The sequence below is a fragment of the Cottoperca gobio genome, chromosome 5 (genome assembly GCF_900634415.1).
Source record: "Cottoperca gobio chromosome 5, fCotGob3.1, whole genome shotgun sequence".
Lineage (NCBI taxonomy): Eukaryota > Metazoa > Chordata > Actinopteri > Perciformes > Bovichtidae > Cottoperca > Cottoperca gobio.
This window is the reverse complement of record NC_041359.1, coordinates 17,057,395-17,079,253: the sequence shown is the minus strand read 5'-3', so window position 1 is coordinate 17,079,253 and position 21,859 is coordinate 17,057,395. Positions and strand designations below refer to the sequence as shown.

General features: G+C 43.2%; 1 protein-coding gene across 1 annotated transcript; it reads right to left on the bottom strand.

Annotated features, from left to right (window-relative positions):
* Positions 1-37: 37 nt before the first annotated feature.
* On the bottom strand, positions 38-20,844 carry crocc (ciliary rootlet coiled-coil, rootletin). Its single transcript, XM_029431268.1, is given in 40 exon segments — positions 38-941; positions 1,377-1,550; positions 3,057-3,188; positions 4,169-4,270; positions 4,272-4,370; positions 4,576-4,725; positions 4,811-4,900; positions 4,902-5,036; positions 6,759-6,974; positions 7,427-7,590; positions 7,689-7,809; positions 7,922-8,079; positions 8,291-8,714; positions 8,805-8,972; positions 9,072-9,231; positions 9,328-9,566; positions 10,281-10,424; positions 10,888-11,022; positions 11,454-11,633; positions 11,731-11,900; positions 12,032-12,159; positions 12,240-12,433; positions 12,850-13,080; positions 13,907-14,053; positions 14,149-14,293; positions 15,023-15,205; positions 15,307-15,506; positions 15,933-16,145; positions 16,214-16,300; positions 16,681-16,771; positions 16,854-17,081; positions 17,192-17,298; positions 17,380-17,545; positions 17,650-17,741; positions 17,929-18,012; positions 18,096-18,170; positions 18,172-18,288; positions 19,551-19,696; positions 19,789-19,915; positions 20,213-20,844. Coding segments are annotated over 40 exon segments (6,066 nt in total). The 5' UTR covers positions 20,270-20,844; the 3' UTR covers positions 38-854.
* Positions 20,845-21,859: the final 1,015 nt, after the last annotated feature.

Below are 21,859 nucleotides of genomic sequence, written 5' to 3'. Positions count from 1 at the left end.
TCGGAGTGTGCTGAAAGGTATTTATGAAAGACGTGAATGATGGTGCACACAGTGAGTTTATTCTCCTGCAGACATGTGGCTTCCATGTGTATTGTCCATACAAGTCATGTTGCTGCTATTAATCATCAGCCTGTCAGCATTTATACAGTAAGTACAAAGTATATCTAGTAAAACTATTATTAGCGATTAAAAACACATACTGTAACTATACCATGATACTGCAGTGCACGGTCCATCTTATAAAACTATCTATATAACATAATCAGTCAAATATGTGTCTGTTTCTGAGATAAAGTTCCGTGCAGCTCCTTCATTATGCTCAATTCGTTTGTTTCCTGGCACTCGCACACAGTACAGACCTCGCTGCTCCTCGACTGTTAATATAAATGTGGAGGAATCGAGGCCAAACTGCACAACTGGCAGACTTTCGTTCCTGCACTACATCCAGAATCTGTCTGGAGGAGAATCCTTGCGGTGATTTGGGTTTTCTTCTTGAATAAGAACAGGAAGTTTGGGAAGATGTTGAGCAAGGATCAAGTACAGTTGGTTGCCAATAATCAGCAGGCTGCTGGCGTTCTCAGCACAACTGCTGAATCTCGTCGCCTTGGCTGAGCGTGTGCTGCAGGGCGAGTTAAGTGTTTTCCACTGTACAAAGTATCAGTAAAACACCATCCAATAAACAGTAGTGTTCAGTGTTTCAGTGTCACCAAGTAAAACAAATCAAACAGTAGAGTTAGAGTATGAATACTTTGGGAATGTTTCTGTGATTACATATTGCTTTCAGACATTCATGATGAGTGGATTTTCCCTGCATGACACGTGACGTGCTGGTGCTTCTGGTTTTAAGCTGCTTCTCACTTTCCTGCCGACAATAAGGAGGATGGAAGAGAAGGTTGCCGTCGCTTCATCTCCTGTTGCAGCTGCTCCTTCAGGGTGGACACCTGCAGTGATACAGTGGGTGCTACATTTTACACTTCTTGATTTTACAGGATCAGGTTTCAGTTTCCCTCGCTGGTTTAACTAACACCATGCAGTGGTTTAGTCCAATTAGGGTGGGGCCAGGAGGGGTATATAAAGCCCTTCAAGCATTGACTGTGATGGAGTTATATGATGGTAGCCGCTTGCTGTGACGCTTTGTAGTTTCAGTTATTATTCATTATATTCATTTTCCAGGACTTAAAACCACTGCCTTTTTTTTGCACAGACTTCTGAGCCATTCTCCAATAACTTATTTTTTTGTATTCACCTCCAGCGCTGAACAGCCACACGAAGAGACACACCAACCAGCTCATTCACTGTAGCATGGAATAAAGAGTGTAAAGGTTTAAGCTGAGAAAGAATTCTGCAAAACCTTTACTACGACATGATGTGTGTACCTGCTCCTCCAGGCCTTTGACTCTGTGTCGGTGAGCTCGCTCTCTGGTGCCCAGCGTCCGCTCTACGTCCCTGAAGCTGGTCTTCAGTCTCTCCGCCTCCTGCTGGGCTTCGTCCCGCTGCCTCGCCAAACTCTCACACAGACTTTGTGACTGCTCCGTCTCAGCCAGCTGAGTCTACTCCACAACACACACACACACACACACACACACACACACACACAGGTGGAAGAGAACACATTAACAGGGAGAAGGTCAGGATAATCTCAGGACAGTTTATATAGAAAGCGCCTAAACGACGGAGAGACACAGATAACCTCCCAACAGCATGTTCGAGGCTCTGTGGCGACCTGGAGGGAAACCATACTCATGTTTTCTGGAAATGCACTTAACTAAAGCCTTTCTGGAACAATGTTAATGCAGCCAAGAAATACATTATGGGATCTGCTTTTCAAAACAACTGTCGGGATTCCCCTATAGGGAATATTAAAGAGTCATACAAAAGAGATTTTACTTGTAGCCTGCAGAAAAGCTGTACAAGAATTGGGTGTTAAAATGATTCTCCAGCAGAAAAGCAATGGTTAGATATTGATATATATTTAATGGAATATTTAATGGAAATATACTTATCTTTTGAGAGCTTAAGGAAAATGTTTTGGCATAAATTGGTTAAGTATAGTAGACTAGCTGGAACATGATCAGTCGGTCACAACATTTATAGAGGAGTAAACGTCACAAATCTGTCTGTTTCTGAGACTAAACTAACACCTGCGATGTTTATTGGTCTGGAGAAGGTCCTTTAACAAATGGTTGGTGGCTTTTTTTTGTTGCAAATGCTTTACGGTTTTAGTAGATGAACACGTCTGCATCCTGGGGAGAGTTTGACTAAATTAGGAGACATGAACACCGGTCTGAGATGTTAAAATCAGCCAACTTTAATGACTCTTTCAGAATTAAACACACTTTAGTAAGGCTTATCTAAAAAACACATGTATGCCTGTTGTTTAGCATCATAAGAGAGGTTTGTTCTAACCTTTTGTTTTTGGAGTGAAGCAGTAACAAGAATGAATGGTGCAGAGGTAAAGAACAGAAAACATAAATGTTTGATGTTGCACAATAAACAGATGTATCCAGAAGTAACACTGAGCTCACTTGACATTTCCAGGAACTTTCAAAGTTTTAGGTGTTATCTAATGAATATTTAAGAGTAAAAAAGTCTGTGAGTTATTAACTTAATCTTTCCAATGCAACAGTAAGGCACAAGCTACTCAAGTGACATTCAGCAAAGAAAACGTGACGTTTCCACTCATGAAACTACTTCAAACAACGAGTCAGTGAGGACACACGGGTTCCCTTAATGTTTAACTGGAGGTGGTTTAATAAAAAGTGAAAGGAACATTATTTAAACTTCACAAAAACATACAAAGCCCAAACTATGGAATTGATTTGTAATGTTAAAGACTCTCAGTGAAACATGGTGGACTCCCGCTCGTTCAGTAACTCTCAGAGGTGTGAAGCAGCTAAGAAAACAGACTCTGTGACGAGTCGCGCCGCCACCTTTGGCTCTGCGAACAGCAGTTTGGTATAGCTTCCAAGAGGTTTTTGCCTTTATTACACACTGTATGGCGTATTGAAAGCAGGTATGATTTCTGGTGAATGTGTGCGTGCAGGTTTGATCCCCACCTGCAGCATCAGGATCTGTTGCTGTGCGTCCTGCAGCTCCTGCTCAGTGGTGTTCAGAGAGCGATCCAAGCGGCTTTTCTCCGCAGACAGCCGCATGCTGCCTTCCTCAGTCTTCAGCTTCTGGCGTTCAACCTGATGAAATACAAATGTAACCAGTAATAAAAGCGTGAGATCACTTACAAAGTCACATCCTCACAAAGCCTGACTCTTGTTTTCGAAGATGCAGGTGACAATTATTATTTTTATGGAGAAACTTGACCTTTTACATACGGTATAAAAACTAGTGGCGAGCTCTGATGAGGACCGAGAGAACAATTCTTGTGTTGTCCATGTCTTGTGAACAAAAAACAATATTTCCTGTATCCATCATTCAGTGAGAGTGAGTGCTCTTGCACCATCTGCAGGGTTAAATAGCTAAACCAGCTAAAAATAGACGATGGACTCCTTCCCCATTGCCAGTAGACGAGTATGCCTTTTTGTTTCGATTTTATAGTGTCGGCCGGCACCGAAAGTAGGGTTTATTAGAAACAAGTAGAAAGCAACTGGCTACTTCTTTTATATATGTCACTTCTTCAGTCTTTTTTTCAAACTGTTAAGCCAGAGTTGGTGATTGTTGAAACAGCGGACGGACTAACATTACATTACATTTAGCAGACGCTCTTATCCAGAGCGACTTACATTGAACTAAGTACAGGGACAGTCTCCCCGGAGCAACTCAGGGTTAAGTACCTTGCTCAGGGGTACAATGGTGGCAGCCTGGTAATGAACTCCCGACCTTCTAGTGTTTTGTTTGGAAGGCGTATATTGCAGATTGTAACCTTTTACACTAAAGACAAAAGCCAGATGTAAGCGGGTTATTTGTTCAACGGGATAAGATCTTTAGTGACGCCAATTTAGACAAAAACACTTAATAAATGAAATGTGTGTGTCGTGTTCTGACCCTCTGACTCTTTTACTGATGTCTACCATAAGGCGTTGCTCACTGTGACCCTAAAGGGGTCACACGTCATTTGCTCCCAACATGTGTCCACATGAACTTTGAATTTTCTGAATCACAAAGAAACGATTGAATGAAACAAGTTTCACATTTGTCGAGCACAAACACTGCTGACCTTATCCAGTGTATTCCTCAGTGCGTCCTTGTCTTTCTCCAGCCTCAAAGCTTGTCTCTCAGCATCTTTTTTCTCAGTCTCAAGCATGGCAACGGCTCGCTGCTAGCCCACGCAGCCGCTCCTCTACAGTGGCCCGCTCTGTCTGCGCTGACTGGGCGCTGCGCTGAGCCTCTGCGACGATGACCAAGCGCTGACGCAGAGCCTGACGGAGGAAAGACAGAGCTCACATACTGAGACATGACTCCAGAGAATAATGAAGCTACATTACGAGTGTTATTGTTTAAATGTATTGGAAAAATGTTTCTTCTCCAGAGTTAAATTATTCCTCATTCATGTTGTAATGTGTTTTGTCGAGGACTTAATTATTGCAGATGTTTGTCGACACACAGATTATTTATCTCCCTCACCTCCTGAGTGTTCTTGAGCTCAGCCTCCACTTCCTCTCGTCTCAGCTCGCTCTGGTCCAGCTCACTCTGCAAGCTTTGCACGCGCTCAGTGAGGGTGACCATATTTCTTTTCCTGTCCACTAGTGATGCCCGTGTCTCATCCATCCGTTCCTTATTGGTACAAAATAATCATCACATCACAGTCCGGTTTTCATCCACATTGTCCAAAACCCCCCCCCCCTCCTATCTCACTCACCTGGAGAAGCCTTTTGTCCTGCTCGGCCACGCTCAGTGTCTTCTGCAGAGCAGTCAGACGACTCTGTGTGCTGCTGTGAGAGGCCGCTGCCTTCCTGAAGGCTCTTTTTGAGGGAAGATGTCGTCTCTTTGAGTAAAGACTCACCTTCCTGAGCTTTGAGCAGAGCTTGGCTCAGCCTCTCCACCTCTCTCTGGAGGAGGGACACACAGGCTTCTCCTTCTGCCACCTGCAGTTTGTACAAATCAGAATGTTGTGTGATCCAGTCAGCAAACCAACATAAAGAGAAGATAACTTTGTGTTTAGGGCTAATTACCAAACTAGCAAGATTAACTTTATACCGGCTAAACATAATTGTTCTTTTTGTACACTTTTATACAGTTATGGCTACAGACTCTTTCTCCACCTCCCTACACTTGTATTTTAAGTGTAATTCATTTGTCAAAAAAGAGACAAAATCATTTATTTATTTTCCAATTTATCGTTATCGTGAATTATTTTGGTCACATTAAGTGTGAATAATAACAATAGTGAAAATGTGATATTGTGACCGAAGTTCATTCACTATTAATTTATTATTGGAAATTTAATTATTCATATTTCGCATTGTTGCATCTTTAGATGACCTACTATGTACCGACCAAATAACTATGTAGGTCATTTGCAATTAATTTGAATAATTCAATGGAACCAATAGAACAATGTCTCTTCACCCCTAATGAGTGTTTTACAGTTCTTTGTGGACAAAAATGTTGTTATTAGGAAATGATTAATAATAAGCTTTATTTGTATAGCACCTTTCATACAAGAATTGCAGCCCAAAGTGCTTCACAGCAGAAACTTAACAATTAGTACAAGATTAGAATAAGAGCATTTACAGTACAATAATCACAGTGGTGATGTAAATGAGTCTGAAGTACCATTATAAAAATAGCAGAATTAAAATAGTATAAAATAACATTGGCACACCATTCGTGTAAATGTTTTGAGATCAACAATGGGCCCCTGTGGCCCTTCAACTGGTTTACTCCCTTTGCTACCCACTATTTACGTTTACAGCGTCAACCTCTTTATTGACCTTTTAACGTGTCAACACAGACGTCTCCGTGAGTCTTGGTTAAAGCCCGCTTCATAAACAAACCCCTGTTTGTTAAGTTTTATGAAACCTATCGGTTAAAGCCCATTTTTCTCCAATATATTATTTAATCTTTCACTATTCCACTAATTATGTAAAGAACATGTAAACACATTTATCAGAGAAACTTTCTCTTGTTCCCGTGGTAACACAGTCTATCTGATCTCAAGTTTTTCAAAAATACACCCTGAAATGTATCCTAGTTACCTTTACACATTCAATGTTAAACCAGTAATAATTCACCATTAAAAGGCTAAAGTAAAGAGATATAAAATATCACTCTTAAAAGGCTAAAGTAAAGAGATATAAAATATCACCATTAAAAGGCTAAAGTAAAGAGATATAAAATATCACCATTAAAAGGCTAAAGTAAAGAGATATAAAATATCACCATTAAAAGGCTAAAGTAAAGAGATATAAAATATCACTATTAAAAGGCTAAAGTAAAGAGATATGTTTTCAGTTTACTTTAGAAGATACTGAGCGAGCTTGCCTCCCTAATGTCTGCAGGTAAAGTGTTTCATAGCTTTGGTGCATAATTGATAAAGGCTGCATCCCCGATGTTCTTTTGGATGTTTCTGGGAACATTTAATAAACCAGTAGTGGATGATCGTAATGTTCTTGGGGGCACATAGTTTAGAGTTGGCAGTGGAACTTGGTGCAGTTTAAAAACAGACCCATAACATTATTTCCACATTACCCATACAACCAATGGCTGGGTAAAATATGAGGCACATAACATATATCATACATTTACTTCACAAACCATTTCACGGCAGAATCACAGATATGAGAATAAAGGGACTCTGTCTGTACCTGTTTCAGGAGAGAGTCATGGCGCTCCTGGGAGGCGTGGCTGTCGGCCTCCCGGTCTCCTACACTCAGTTTGAGTCTCTGCAGCTCCCCCTCCAGACTGCGCCTGCCCAGCTCCACCCTGGTGGCCCGGGCTTCAGCTGCCTCCAGCGCCTCACGCAGACGCTTCCTCTCCGCCTCCAGACGCATCTCAGCAGCACGCTGCTTATTTAACTGATCCTGCGGAGATAGAGTGAGGACAGAGATGATTTTCAGAACCAGTTTTAGACCCCAGATTACAGAGGCATGCACACAGTTAGGCCATACAGACACAAAGCACACACAGAGGAGCCACAGCTGCATCTAAGCTCCAGCTCCTCTCTTCATAAATCCTCCTGAGACTTTAAAAAATGCAACAAACACACAAAGTTTTGTCTCTCCGTGCTTTGGGCCATTTTTTCTTCGCTCTCACTTTGTGTCCCTGCTCTTCCTGTTGTCCAGATGGTGAATTATTTTGAAAGGTGCTGGCATTAAAAATAGACATATGGCGAGCTGACACAGGACACCACAAGAGGTGTGAAACTACGTGTGTGGCATTTGTTGTTATTACATATTGCTCCACTGTTGAGCGCTGCCATATGGTGATCATGGCAGATCAGTGGTCACTGCTGTGCAAGCGACAGTACAAATACCTGTGTGTGTTTTTTATCCATCTCCGAGGCCTGCAGCGCTCGCTCTAAATCCTTCACCCTGTCGGTGAGAGCTCTCCTCTCTCTGTCTCCTCTCCTCACCGCCTCCTCCTGCTGCTGGAGCAAAATCTGAGTGGTGGTCAGACGCTCGTCCAGTCCACGCCTCCCTGCAATCACACACATTACCACACATTAAAGATGGCTTTATGGACATTTTGTCTTTTGGTTAAGGGCTTTTCTTCTGAAAGAAACATGGACAAATAACCTTCTTGGTATTCCTGTAAGGTATTTTGCAGGTGAGTGAGACGACTCAGAGCAGAGTCTCGTTCCCCCGTCAGCTCCTCCAGCTCCCGCTGCACGACCCCCAGCTGGCATCGAGCATCATCCTTCAAAATCAGCAATAAACAAAGACTTGAACCATACAAACACAAAAATCTCCTTGAACTATTATTAATATTTACTTTAGGTTAGTTTTTTCCTGCTGTGTAGCTCTGTTACCCTCTCTCTCTGAGCGTCACGCAGCTCCTGGAGGAAGTCTCTCAGATCACTTCGCAGCATGTCGGGGTCCAGCTCTGGCTGAGGGAGAGGCAGCGGTGTATTCCCTCTCTCAGGAGACACTGAGCTTAAAGTATTGTCAGGGGTGCTGACTCGAAATTCTGTGGAAATTAAATATAAAGAGTTGCATGCACCTTGTAAAAGTTAAAGGAGGGGAGAGGTCACATGATACTGGATATACTTTACATCTCATGACTCAACTTCTTTGAGACAGTCCTAAAAATGTATTAGAAATATCTTTCTGGTTCCCCAGCTACTGTATATTTAATGTCTGAATCCTGTGTTGCAGAGTTAAAGCTGCATGTTTCTTACCTTTCGGAGGCGTCAGCGAGGAGCGCAGGGGTGAGATGCTGTGGTGGCGGGACATAGTGCTTGGTGATGTGGAGCTCGCCCCCGGGCTCCTCCCTCTGCATCCCCTGCCGCCTGCTCCGATGCCCAGCGTTCGCGTCAGCGCCGACTGAAGGCTGCTCAGACGAAACTCCAGGTCCCTCCTCCCGGCCTCGGCCCGGGTCAGCTCCGCCTCTGTGCCGGCCAGTCGGCCCTGGGCCTCGCTCAGCTGCAGGCTGGACTGAGTGGCAGAGTCCTGAGTTGCCTGAGCGCGCAGGGCCAAGTTCTTGGCTTCATCCTGCAGCTTCTTCTCGCAGCCACGCGCCTCCTGCAGCTGAGCGGTCAGTTCTCTCTCGCAGCCTCGCCAGCCCGACTCAGACTCCAGCAAGCGCCTTTGAGTCACACACAGCTACATTGAAAAACGAAAACAATTGAAATTGTGACACAGTGAAGGCAGCGAGTAAGCAAATAATGTCTTTTTACTCTCCTCCATCCTCACCTCTTTCTTGAGGGAGTCTCGAGCTGTTTCAACCTCAGTTAACTTCTGTTTGAGGGTTAAAACTTCTTTCCCTCTCTCCTCATCTCTTTGCTCCTCCAGCGACAGGCGCGCCTGCAGCTCTGCCACCTCCCTCCCTATCTCCTCCTTCTCTGCATCCAGAACCTTCAGCTGGAGTCAAGAAAAGCACAAAATCATAACACAGTCACACATGTAAAGTCTAGACTTCTTTCTAATGTCGCAAAGGTGTGAAGAAGGGGGGAGTCCGACCTGTCTGCGGAGCTCCTGGAGTTCTCGCCGAGCTTCGAGTCGTGACCTTTCAACCTCTCTCAGGCAGCTCCGCAGCTCCGTCACCTCCTTCTGATTAGATGACAGATTCTCTTCCAGCACAGCCAGCCTCTGCTCCTTCTCCTCACACTGGCGTTTCACACTGAGAAACCCAACACACACACATACTCAGTGACAGTGAAATAATTGTACTCTGAACATTGCAGTTCTGTCAATGGATACTTTCCCATTCGTTTACCTGATTCTCTCTGTTTCTGCACTTCGTAGAGTTTCTCTCAGCTGAGTATTCGACTGGCCCAGAGTGTCTCTCTCCTTGGTGACGTCAGTGAGGCTGCGTCTCAGCTCCGTCCCATCTCTTCTGTTGTTTTCTGCTGTTTCCTGAGTTTGGTTGAGACGTCGCTCACTGTCCAACACGTCCCGCCTCAGCTGGTCTCGACTCTCCTCGTTAGCTGAGAGAGAAGCTCTGCACTGGTCCAGCTGGAGGGCGAAGGTCATGTGTGGTACAACGAGATGTAACGTGGTGAATTATCTCATGACGCCCTCCGGGAAGGTCTGTTTTCTAACATCACAGGATATCTCAACATGTTGTTCACTAACATTTGGGGGAAGGTTTGGCCTCGTTGCCTCTGGGGCAAGTGACATCATCCAAACTTTATTAACCACTCAAGATGGCATGTTTGCACCTCTATCACTACATGGATGTTGATGCACATCAAAGATACAGATACAGAATTCAACTTTGTTAAAATAACACATTTTAAGGACTGTTCATTCATCTTTTAATCTTACATATCAACTGGCAAATTACCTGCATCCATCTTTTTAACTGACATTTCAAGTCCTTTCAATGTCGACACTTTTCAAACCTTTTAGGTCCTTTGAATAACTGAGAACAACTTCCACTGTTCACACAACATGTATTTCAACATGTATTCAACTTTAACTGATGTTTTAACACTGGGCTACATCTTAAACTCCTTTAAGTATTTGTATTTCAAATGTTTTAGTACATCAAATAGCTCAAATGTTTCTCTCATAATGTACTGCACTAACGTTAATGACAATAACAAACACATCGATTGCATGATTGTCACTATGTGTATGTTAATGTATGAATGCTTACAAAAAATGTGTTTTCTCTTATTAAAATAACAAATGAAGGAGTGTGCAGCCTTGTACAGCATCATCTACCTCTTTCAGAGCAACATCAGCGCGGGACTGAAGATCTGCACAAGTCTCTCGTAGACTCTGGAGTTCCCTTTCATGAACAGAAGCTGAATCTTCCAGCTGAGAGTGAAGCTCCAGTAGCTCTCTGGTCAGAGCCCCAACTCTGATCTGTGTTAAAGCAAAACATCAACAAGTCAATTTAGTAAATCTTCTTTATGCGTTTGCGTTGTAGCTAGCAGCTGTCAGAATTACATCACCGCCCACCTGTCCGTAGTTCATTCATGTTTCTCACAGTTAAAGCCCACAATCTTTCAACATTTCAATCAAGACACTCAAACAAACCACACGGGTGAAATCTATTCGTGCATCTAAGAGCGGCCAGCGTGCGGTTCAGTGAAGGAGAGACTAGGCTTCTGTTTTACCGGAGTTGGTTACGATGAGGCAGACTTTACAACACAGTCTGATGCGTCTGTCGAGTTGGCATTTCTGGAGGATTGTGGGCATTAACTGTTGGAAACATGAATGAACTATTGACAGGTAGGCAGTGAAATCATGCTTACGGCGGGTCACTACAGTGAAGATAATTCAACAACAACAACAGAAGATAAATTGAGACAGGAAGTCACATCACCTGCTCCTGCTCTTTGTAATGAGCTGCTTCTCTCAACAGTCGCTCGACATCCAGGACTGCAGATGACAGCTCGGCCTGCAGGGAGGACATCCTGTCAGACAACACTGTTTTCTCTGCCTCCTTCAGAGAAAGGGCCTGTGAAGAGACAATGTTTGGTTAACAAAGCGGAGGAACTTACAACAGATGTACCGGAGCTGAGACAAACTGTATCTAATGAAGCAGCGTTTAGCTATGATGCTCTGAGTCGCTGGAACAGTCGGCCTGAGGATCTGAGAGCTGCTGGAAATCTTTCAACGTATTGTATTGTATTTAAGTTGTACAATTTAATTCTATTGTATTTAAATTTTATTATTCACTTATTATTAGTATTTAGGTTGTATCATTTTATTATATTTTATTAATCTAGTTTTTATTTCACACTGTTTTACTGCTGTTATTGTTATTATAGATTGTAATTCTATTTTTATTTCATTTTTATCATTTTATTGTCTTGCATGCATTGGTCTCAGAACAGAATGGTTGAAACCTTTATTATAATTATTAGGAGGGTTACAGTTTCATCAGACCTGTTGTTTCTCCGTCTCTGCCTGCAGCAGACTCTGGTCTCTGTCATGCTGGAGACTCCTCAGTTCACCCTGCAGCTCCTCTCTTTCTCTCTCTGCTCTGCGGAGCTGATCCTCCGCCTCCTGCCGGAGCCTCCTCAGAGAGCCCTCATGCTCCATCAGCAGGCTGTGCCGCACGCCTTCCTGTGGAACAGAGCAGCCGAGAGCACAAACATGGATTAAAAATCATACGAAAAGTAACAATAGGTCAGTGCTTCACTGAACCACTGGAACTGCTGACCTTTTCTGAGACCAGCCTCTCCGTCTCCTCCTGATGTTCGGAGATGGCCTTGCGTAAAGCCTGCTGGACCTCCAACTGTGCAGCATTTAGAGTCTGAGTCAGAGCCTGTTTCTCCCTCTCAGCCTGCGCCAACACATTCTCCCCATCCGAGCGTGCACGCTTCAATTCAGCTTTGAAATCATCCAGGAGAGGGAAACACAGGACCATTAGGTTCTTACTCTGTCATATTACTGACTAAATGTTTTTGCCATTGTACCAAACATCTTCACTTTAGTTTTCTTCCACATTCTACGTCACTCACCTGCTGCAGTCTCACAGCGGACTCGAAGGTTTTGGTTCTCCGACTCCAGCTGCTCCCTACGAGACTCCACCTGAACCAGCTGCTGCTGCACCTCGAACAGACTGGTTTCCAGGGACTCCCGCTCCGACCTGCAAAGTTACAAACACAAGTTACACACAGACACACTCGTGAGAAAATACATGTGTCATTGACAAACAACGACACACACCTGAAAGCAGCGAGTTCCTCTGACAACACGGTGTTTTCTCTCTCAGACGCCGTCAGCTGGACCACCAGCGCAGCTTTGTCTCGGGCCAGTTCTGCCCGACCGCGGCCGACTTCCTCTAAAGCCACCTCGTTCCTCTGGCCCTCTCCTCTGGAAAGACTCAGCTCTGATCCCAGAGAGGTCACCTCGCTACAAAGCTGTCAACAAAAGCCAAAAAGAGAAAACAACGTGAGTGAGAAGATACAATCAAACAAAGTAAAAAGAAACCAATGTGTAAACTGGAACTAAAGTAAATCGTTTTTCATTTTCAATAACTTTTAACCAGGCAATATCGTTTAAGACATTATTTTTCACTGATACATTTGTTTTGGTTTTAGTTTCAATTTTAGTTTACAATAATAACCCTGGATTGGAAAACTCCTTCCCATGTTACTGACAGTTTCGATTGCTGTTTTAGCCAAATACACCTTTATATTGTAGCGTCTGAGCTGCATAAGAAGTAACTTTAAATTAGTTTACAGCACCTTCCTAATTAGTGCATCAGCGATAGCGTTCACTGAAGTGTTTTTAGGATGGACTCACTAATGATGATGTAATATAATCGGTTATGTACCTGGGTAACTTTCTCCTGCAGCTTAAATCTCTCAGCCCTGAGACTTTGGAGCTCTGCCTCCATCCCCACCCGGCTTAGCTCGGCGTCCTGCAGTGACTGGTGCAGCGTGACGCGTGCGGAGTCCAGCTCCAGCCGGTCCTGCTCCAACCGGACAAGCTCATCTCTGATGGTCAACTTCTCCTGCTCCGCCTCTCGTTTCTGAGCCTGCAGGAGGGCCTTCTCTTCCTCCAGCTAAGAGACAGAGGGGAGAGTGAGACACGGAGAATCTGAGACGTTCACATTAATTCACTTCCCTTTAGCTCTGTTTCTTCACAAAACTGCTTTTTTTCCTTTAGTCCTTTAATGCATCTCAGTTATACAAGCATAAGAGAGTACAATTATTTGGTTTCGACTCCTTGACATTGTAGCAATAAAAGCAACAATGAAAAGACATTAAAATGGAAGTATGATCGAAAATACAATAAAACAAATATGTGTGTTTAACCAAGGGCAACATCATGAATGCACCCTTATCCCTGTTTGTATGATTTGTTGCATTGAGACTACAAGACACACGAAAGAGGGATGGATGGAGACAGATAGGCCTGCCACAATAACTACTTTTCCATGACGATATATTGTTCCAGAAACAATTACAATAACCAATAATGTTGTCATTTTAGGACCATTTTATGCCAATGAATCAATGATAATATAATAGCATAACAATGCAAGTACATTCTTTCAAAGCACAAAGAAGTTTTAACTTTTAATTTAATTTAAGAGTAGAAACAACCCTGCTGTTTATTCTGGCATCATGTTGGCTAAAATAAGAAATTACATTCTTATGTTAACACAACAAGCAATATCGAGGTCAGCAAAAATGATTGAGGTTATGTTGATATATATCGTATGATAAGTTGAATGTAATAATCATGACAGGCCTTATAAGGGATGTAGTGTTATACAGCCAAAGGAGCTATTAGTGCAGGTCTATGACACTTTGTAGTTGGACACATCACATGAACCCTTCAACAGCTCAAATACATTGAAAACGATCATCTTGAAATGTTCTTACCTGATAAATGTATTTGTTAAAGTCAGTTTTGTCCTGGGCCAGTCCTTCATTCATGCTTCCCATCTTGGCCAGAGAGTCCCTGAGAGCCGCGTCCTCAGACTGCAGCTTGTGAAGCAGCAGAGAGAGCTCTGCATTACTGCCCTCAGCCTGGAGGGGAAATGAGGGTCATACAAAGGTCACACACAACATAAGAACGCTTAATATTAAATCTGTAAAATGAGCACTAGTTGACTTGTTCTTACCCGAGCCAGTGCTTCAGAGAGTTGGGCTTTCTCTTGCTCCAGCAGCTGCCGCTCAACCTCCCCCTGCTGGTGAGTCTCCCTCACTACAGACAGCTCTCCACGCTGAGCGGAGGCTCGACTCTCACTCTGATCCCACTGCTTTTGTCTGTAGCAAAACAATGTGGATGCACATTTTAGGACTACTTATGAGTTTGTGTCGAGCTTCTCTTCAGGCTTTTAAATAAAGGTCGAAGACGTTTCTGTTTCCCGTTGCCTTTTATTAAATCAACATTTCTTAAACCGCACTAAACTACCTCTCTTATTCTCTTTCAGCTTCTTTTTTTCTATTCTCTTGGCTTTTTAATCACGTCCTTTCATAATGTGTTTCTTTTGCACTTTGTCTTGATGCTTTTGATGTTTTATGTAAAGCGCTTTGTATTGCATTGTTACTGAAATGTGCTATTAAACTTTCCTTGCCTTGCCTATTGCCGTGTGCAGGGGAATTATGGTAGGCACTGTTTGAGCAGAAGTACTAAGGGCCCATTAAAAGTTGCTCATATGAGACATACAGCAGAAGTCCTGAGCATCATAACGCTACTAAATCTGTTGGGCACATTCATACATAGAAGAACTGTGGATCAAAGATTTTTATTCTGATGTTCTCTTGTAACAGGTGTTCAAGAAACTGAGTCAGCTGGCTTGTGTGATATGTATAAAATCTGTACACCGATGTTTGGGGTTGTGCTGGTAAAGGAGGTCAGGAGGGGTTTGATCTCTCTGTAATAAGAAGCCAATATACATCTTATAAATGGCTTTCTGTGTGTTGGCTGCAGAAGATTTTGTGGATTAGCGACCACATCACTATTACTTAATCACCATCAGTTAGCCTACTTACATCCTCTGAGTCTCTGCCTTCGCCCGCTCTCTCTCCTGAGTGGCGGCCTCCTTCTCCTCCCTCTCATGATCTTGCTCTCGCTGCGTGGACGCCACGGTCAGCTGAAGCTTCTCACAGTCCATCTGCAGGATGTGGTTGCTGCTCTGTGCTGCTTGCACGGTCTTCTCCAAGTTCACCTTCTCACTGCGATGTTTATAATGTGTGAAGGAGAACAGTGTATTGTAGAGTTATAGTTTAAAGGATTAGAAGGAAATTATAAAACGATGATAGAACTTTCTGTGAACCTGGCCAGCGTGTCTCTCTCCTGCTTCAGACGGTCCTTTTCTCTCTGTGTGGTCTCCCTCTCTCTCTGAGCGGCATCCCTCTCTCTCTGCAGAGCTTGGTTTCGCTGTTCAGCATCTTTTTTAGCCAAATCAGTCTCTGAAAGCTGCTTGCGCAACTGTTGAACAGAAGACTGGGCAGAGAGCATACGCCCTCGAACATCCTGCAAACACAAGCGGGTTTACTCAAAGGTATCTATCCATGCAGATGGTTTTGGTTTTATTTGCACAGATTTTGAGATATCCATCGCTGAAATTTCTGCGTCTAATCTAGTCTAGTCTAATATCACGATAACGATATAATATTAATTTGGATGGAGGCAGAAATCTAATACCTGGGCAAACAAAACCAGAGCCATCAGCCATTATTTGACCTAAATGACCGTTTAAACTCTGCTAATGAGAAGACAGCTGCTCTGTTTGAGGACTGCTGAAATGTTGTGACTAAAGACTTTTTAAAACAGCGGTTTGAAAGCATTTGTATGAAAACACACACTTTCTTACAAAATCTGCATTATTTTTATTTCCCTGTGTTCATAAACAAATAATAATTCCTGTAATAAAATGAAATGAATGAATTCACATGTCACCTGCAGCTGGAGCGTCTTGTTTGCAACTGCAGAGCGCAGAGCTGACAGCGCCGCCTCAGAAAGAGGAGCCAGCGAGGAGGGCCGAGAGGGGGAGGACGACCTGCGAGGAGAGGTGGAGCGATGAGGGGAGAAGCCGCGGATCATAGCTAGCAGCGGAGCTCCAGAGTTGTCCTGGTCAGCCTCTGATGACGACTCTCCATCAGACAAAACCGTCTACAAAAGAAAATGAAAATGAAGCAATCCCATCTTTGTGATATAAAATCATGAGTGTAGTTGTTTACCTGAGCGATGTCCCGCAGGGTGTGTAACAGCGTCTCAGTGTGAGCTCTCATCACCTGCATGTCAGTCTCATCGTTATCAGTCCGCTCCTGAAGGAAAACAACAGAAAGCTCTGAAACCTCAGTCACCTGCAGGAGGAAGATAAGGCTGGCATTTTTCTTAATTTTTGTTATTAACAAATCAATGAAAAGAAAAGAAATACACAAATAAAGACAACTAAAAATAGTTAGTCAATTAGTCAAATAGTCAAATACAGTTTTTGTTGGGGACTACTTTTAGCTGCGGATTGATACACATTTGGAAGACTAATGAGTGTTTAAAACAGCAGGACAGTGTGTGCAGTCATGATAAAGTCAGAATAAACTATAGAGTGTGTTTGTGGTAATGAAGGAAAATGTCCCCCGGTGCAACAGTGTGACTCATTGAGGATTATTAGTTTTTGACAATAAGATAAAAAAAGACCTCTCACCTCAAGCCTCCTCATCAGTAAGACCATTTCTCTGTCACTCTCTTCAATTTGGCTCTTAAGTCTCTCCGCCTCTCGCACCGACTCTGACAACCTGAGTCAACACAAAAAAGGCTTCATACAAATGTCGTTTAATTTATAACAAACCTGTAAGAGAGCTAAACAAAGTCACCAACCTGACGTTGATCTCACTCCTCTCTGCGTCTGTTCTGGTCTGAAGATTCATCATCTCTGTCACTCGTTCTCTCAGCTGCTGCTCCAGCTGAACCCGCAGAGCTTTCTCCCGCTCCAGGGCCAGAGCTGCTCCTCCCTCCCTTGTATGCAGGGTGGCAGACAGACTTGCACAAGACACCTGAGCAGAGTGGGACGATCGAGCCAGCTCATTACGCATATCTGACAAGTCCCTGAGATTGGATAAAGATTGACAAACAGGGAAAATGTTAGTACCATCAAAGCTTTCAATCAGAACACAGGAAATTTCAACAATCTGGGAAACAGTTGGCACATTGTTGACCTTTCAGTGGCGCTCTTCAGTTCACAGACATGCCTCCGAAACCCGACCACTTGCCGCCACAGCATTAGCAGTCGACTGTGCTCAGTAGTGAAGTAACTGTGGAAAGACTAAAAGGGGATGATGTAAATTATCTTCAAATCTTTCTCCATTTTAAAAGTTTTACTGTTTTGTAAGCATCCCTCTCCCACCTCCTCTTCTCTCCTCCAGTCAGACTCCTTTTGGTCCAGTTCCTCCCTGGCTTTTGTCCAGTCAGCAGTAAGCCTGCGGATGTCCTGGCTGAGAGCCTCATTGGCCAAGCCGGCCTGCTCCAGCTGCTCCCTCAGCATGGCATTCACCGCAGACAAACTGCTGCTCCTGGAAACACACAAGGGAAAAACAAATCATGTTGACGGAGCGAGTCAGGCAAAAACAATGTGATATTCTGAGGTGTTTGACGCACACGAGATGTAATCAGTCACCTCTGTTGTTCTTCCTCCAGACGGATTAAAGTGTCCTCCAGGTTGCTGCTTGATTCGTTTTGATGGCGACCATTTGATGATTCACTGTGGCTCTGATTGAGAAGATAGTTGAAAGTGTTACTTGTTGTTACGGCCACAGTATATAATAAATATATCTTATTTTACCATCAAACATCTGGTGTATGTTACTCCCTTTTCCCTCGCCGAGCTGGGGTCGTAACACTTGTGGTAAGTTAATGTTGTCTTTCCTAGAGTTAAAAATCAATAAACTCCACTCACACTCCCTCTGTGCTTCTCCAACTCTGAGGACCGCTCCTGCACCATCTGCTCTAGTTCCCCACACCTCTTTTTGTACTGCAGTACCTGAAGTAGCAAGAAAACTATTACTGACTTGTAACACCCACGACGACTACACCCCAGCTAAAGACCGTGTAAAACAATCATACCTTGGCCTGCAACCTCTGCACGAGCTGTGCCTGCCTCTGCTGACCCTCCTGGTACGCAGTGAGTTTACGCTTGTAAGGCCGCTTGCTCCTCATCCAGCCGCCGCCGTAAGTCCACGTTCTGCTGCGCCAGGCTGCGTGACTCCGATGAATCATGGTCCCCGTCTCCAGTCTCAAAACGGAGCGTCTGCTCCAGCTGTGGGTTTAATTAAAAGTAAGAGGCAGGGGGTGATGTTTATTTGACAGATGTTAATATAAAATACCTACACATACTGTAAATCCTAACATACTTAGTATTTCAGATTGAAAGTTCATTCCTGACCTTGGAAACAGGAAACAAACAATCTCACCACAATCTTCTACAGCTGCACAATTAATCAAATAATAATCGCAATCATGATTTTGGCTTCCAACAATTAAATGAACATGATGGACTGCGATATTGATGTTTACAATGAGTAGAAGAGTAATATACAACTATATATATATATATATATATATATATATATATATATATATATATAAAACTCAAATGCACTGAGCTCAGGTGAAGAAGTTATTTTAATGTAAAGATGTGTACAGTAGCAGGAATGTAGCACAGCATGGAAGTGAAAGCAGCGCTTTGTTTAATAAAAACATTTTGTCCCTAAAAGCAATGAATAATCGTGATAATAATGATCGTTCAGCCCGACAACAATCCTCCTCATGAAAGGGATTTTGCAAAGTTGTCATGTAATTGTTTCAAATTTCACTTATTCTGAACACTTTAAGGAAGTCTCATCCATGTGGCCTTAACATTTGAGATTAAATGTTCATTCTTGATCTGAGATACGTTATCTATCAAACTATCTCACCACAGCTATCTCCATTTAGTATCTGCTTTTGTTTATTGTTCCAGTAACTGCTGTTCTACGGCTCTATATAAAGCAACAATAATGTGTAATTAACACATGCCTGTGAATATAATGTAATATCATGTTTATATAGTTTACAAACGTTTTTAAAGGACCTTGTTTCGTTGAAGGAAACATCTGAGTTGTTTTTTGTTTCTGTATGCAGACCTGCACGTTCACTTTAGTAATGTTCAACCCAAAACCAAATTGTGTGGCGCCCACCCACCACTGCACCTCGTCTGCACTGATGCCCCTGTTTACAGTCGCCCAGGGTGACAGACGCCATGGCAACATTCCACTTCAGTTCATTCCAGCCCCCATCACCTGGGAGACCCGAAAATCTCAGACAAAGAAAGACCAGGAAAAGACTGAAATGGGAAAACAGCAAACTGCCGCAGCATTCCCCTGAGGTATTTAAAAGGAGGATTTTGAAAGTCTTGAGATTTTACTTTTTATACAAAGGGTGGAGATGAAGGTCAGAGAACCTGATTGTGTGGGACGTCACAGTTCACACTTCTCAACTCACTGCTCCACCTTACTATCAGTTGTTGTCCTGGTGTCTTACCCTCTCACTGATTGCTCCGTACTTGATGGCGAGCTCGTCTCGGTCGGCTCTGCTGTGAGCCAGCAGGTCCTCCAGCCTCGCTAGCTCTCCCTGCAGCACCCGGTTCTCCTCCTGGAGGGACATGACCGAGGACATGGACCCGGCTGCTGAGAGAAGGGGCAGACAGAGACGACGATGAGGCAAAGAAAAGGGTCAAAAACATACATTTGGGATGGGAGAGCAGATTGTGGCCACTCACAGCTCTCGTTGAGGTTCTTTGTGACAATCTCTCGTACTCGGGCTGACAGACATGTAGGGGGGGCGTCTGGTGAAGGGCCCCGGACGGTCAGCCTCTTCTCCTCAGACGAAACACTCTCCTCCAGCCTCTGGTGTACAAAACACACACATTTGATACTTTGAGACATTTACAGAGGCAACATGACCCTGCAAATAGCTCCAAATACATGCAATGACAACAATAAATAATAACCTGAAAAATGATGATGTGTTTGAAAAGTGCCACAAGACCAGCTGGTGCCACACATCAAAACTGCTGCGTAGTGACATGTGGACACAAACAAGCACTCACATAAACCAGCAGCTTTATTTGTCACATCACACACAGCAGTTAACTGTATGTTAAATACGCGATGGGGGGGGGAGGACGGCCCGGTGCACCTCACCTGTATCACAGACTCCAGTCTGTTGGAGTCGGTGTCAGCGTTTTCCGCAGCGCTCATCGCAGAAGGTATTTAAAATCCTCCAGAGAGCAGGATTAACTCCGAGTGGATAAACGCGACCTCTGCACAAACTGAACGGTCGTCTTTTGCTTTCCAGCGGGAGCGATGAAGAAGTAGAGTTCACAGTCTAGAGCTGTCTGTTATGTGTTTGTGGAGCCGATAAAGTTTGGTCGCCGAGGAGCAGAGTAACCCGTCCTGTCACCTCCTCCTCCAGTGCAGACAGGCAGAGATTGAGGACAGCAGGATTAACAGGGTTTAAGATTCACACCCCTCCACCTCCACTGCTCCACTCTCACTGTTCACATTCACAACCCAGACCACACTGCTATTCAGCTGCTCAACAAAGAGATGCACAAGTAAAACTTTAACAGCCCTACAAGAAAGAAAACTAAACTATTGGTTTGTTTATGTTGCATGGGTGGAATCTAGTTCAAATCTTTTCTAAATAAAATGTAGGTGGTAGAGAACAGTACAAAGATCATATTCTTTATCATTTCTGATAGCAGGTGTTCTCAATGTAGTTAAAATGCGCACAATCATTTTAACTTGTGAGATTATTGCTATTTCCACTGAGAATCAACAGCCCACTTTGCAGCTTTAGTTTAGCTGCAGGAATAAAGTGAGCTGCTGGGCCCTGAACGCCGGTGACAATAACTGTTGTTGGGCGATATATTGTCCCAGGAATAATTGAGATAAACAATATTGTTGCAATTTTATGCCACTGATATAATGATAATAAAATAGCATAATAATGCAAGTAGCCCACACCCTTTCAAAAAGAAATAAACTTCTAATTCTTAACATATTCAGATATTGAAATTGGAAAGTGAAAAAGCTATCTGGTGAACACAGTGGAGTAAGAGCCAGATATCAGACCAACAACAGCTAGAAGAGAGTGGAAGTTGCCCTTACATTCATCAGGTGGCCAAAAAACAGGACTCCAAATAAATGAAGTGTAAATAAGCAACTGTTTGCTGACAAGTTCGACATTTCAACTTAACCCCCAAGTTGCCAAACAAAATGAATCATTATTGCAGGTTTAAGAATACTCACTATAGTTGAAACATTAAAGCTATTAAAACTGGATTCTCATGTCAATTTGGTTTCATCAATTCATCAAAATACAACATAATTCCTGCAACCTAGGGGCCCCTGAGTGTAAATGTGTAATGTTGAAACAGATAATCAATTACTCAATTAATCGATTAGTCTGCAAATGTTTTGATTATCTATTAATCACTTAAATAATGTTTTTCTCAAACAAAAAGCCAAACATTCTCTGGTTGCAGCTCCTAAAATGTGTTTTCTGATAGTAAATTGAATATTTTGGGGTTTTGGAGTGTTAGTCAAAACAAAGAATAATAAATTTGAAGATGTTTCCAGATAATGTGAAAAAGCATTATTCACTTTTGTGAATTGTCTGACATTTTACAGACCAAGAGAGTAATATACAGCAGATTTATTGATAATACAAGTAATCATTATTTGCAGCCCTAAAAATATGTTGATGTGGCTTTACCATGGGGTTCATCTACAGAGAGTGTTGTTTCTGATTGGAGGACGGGTGTTCCAGCTGACCCCGTTCTCCCC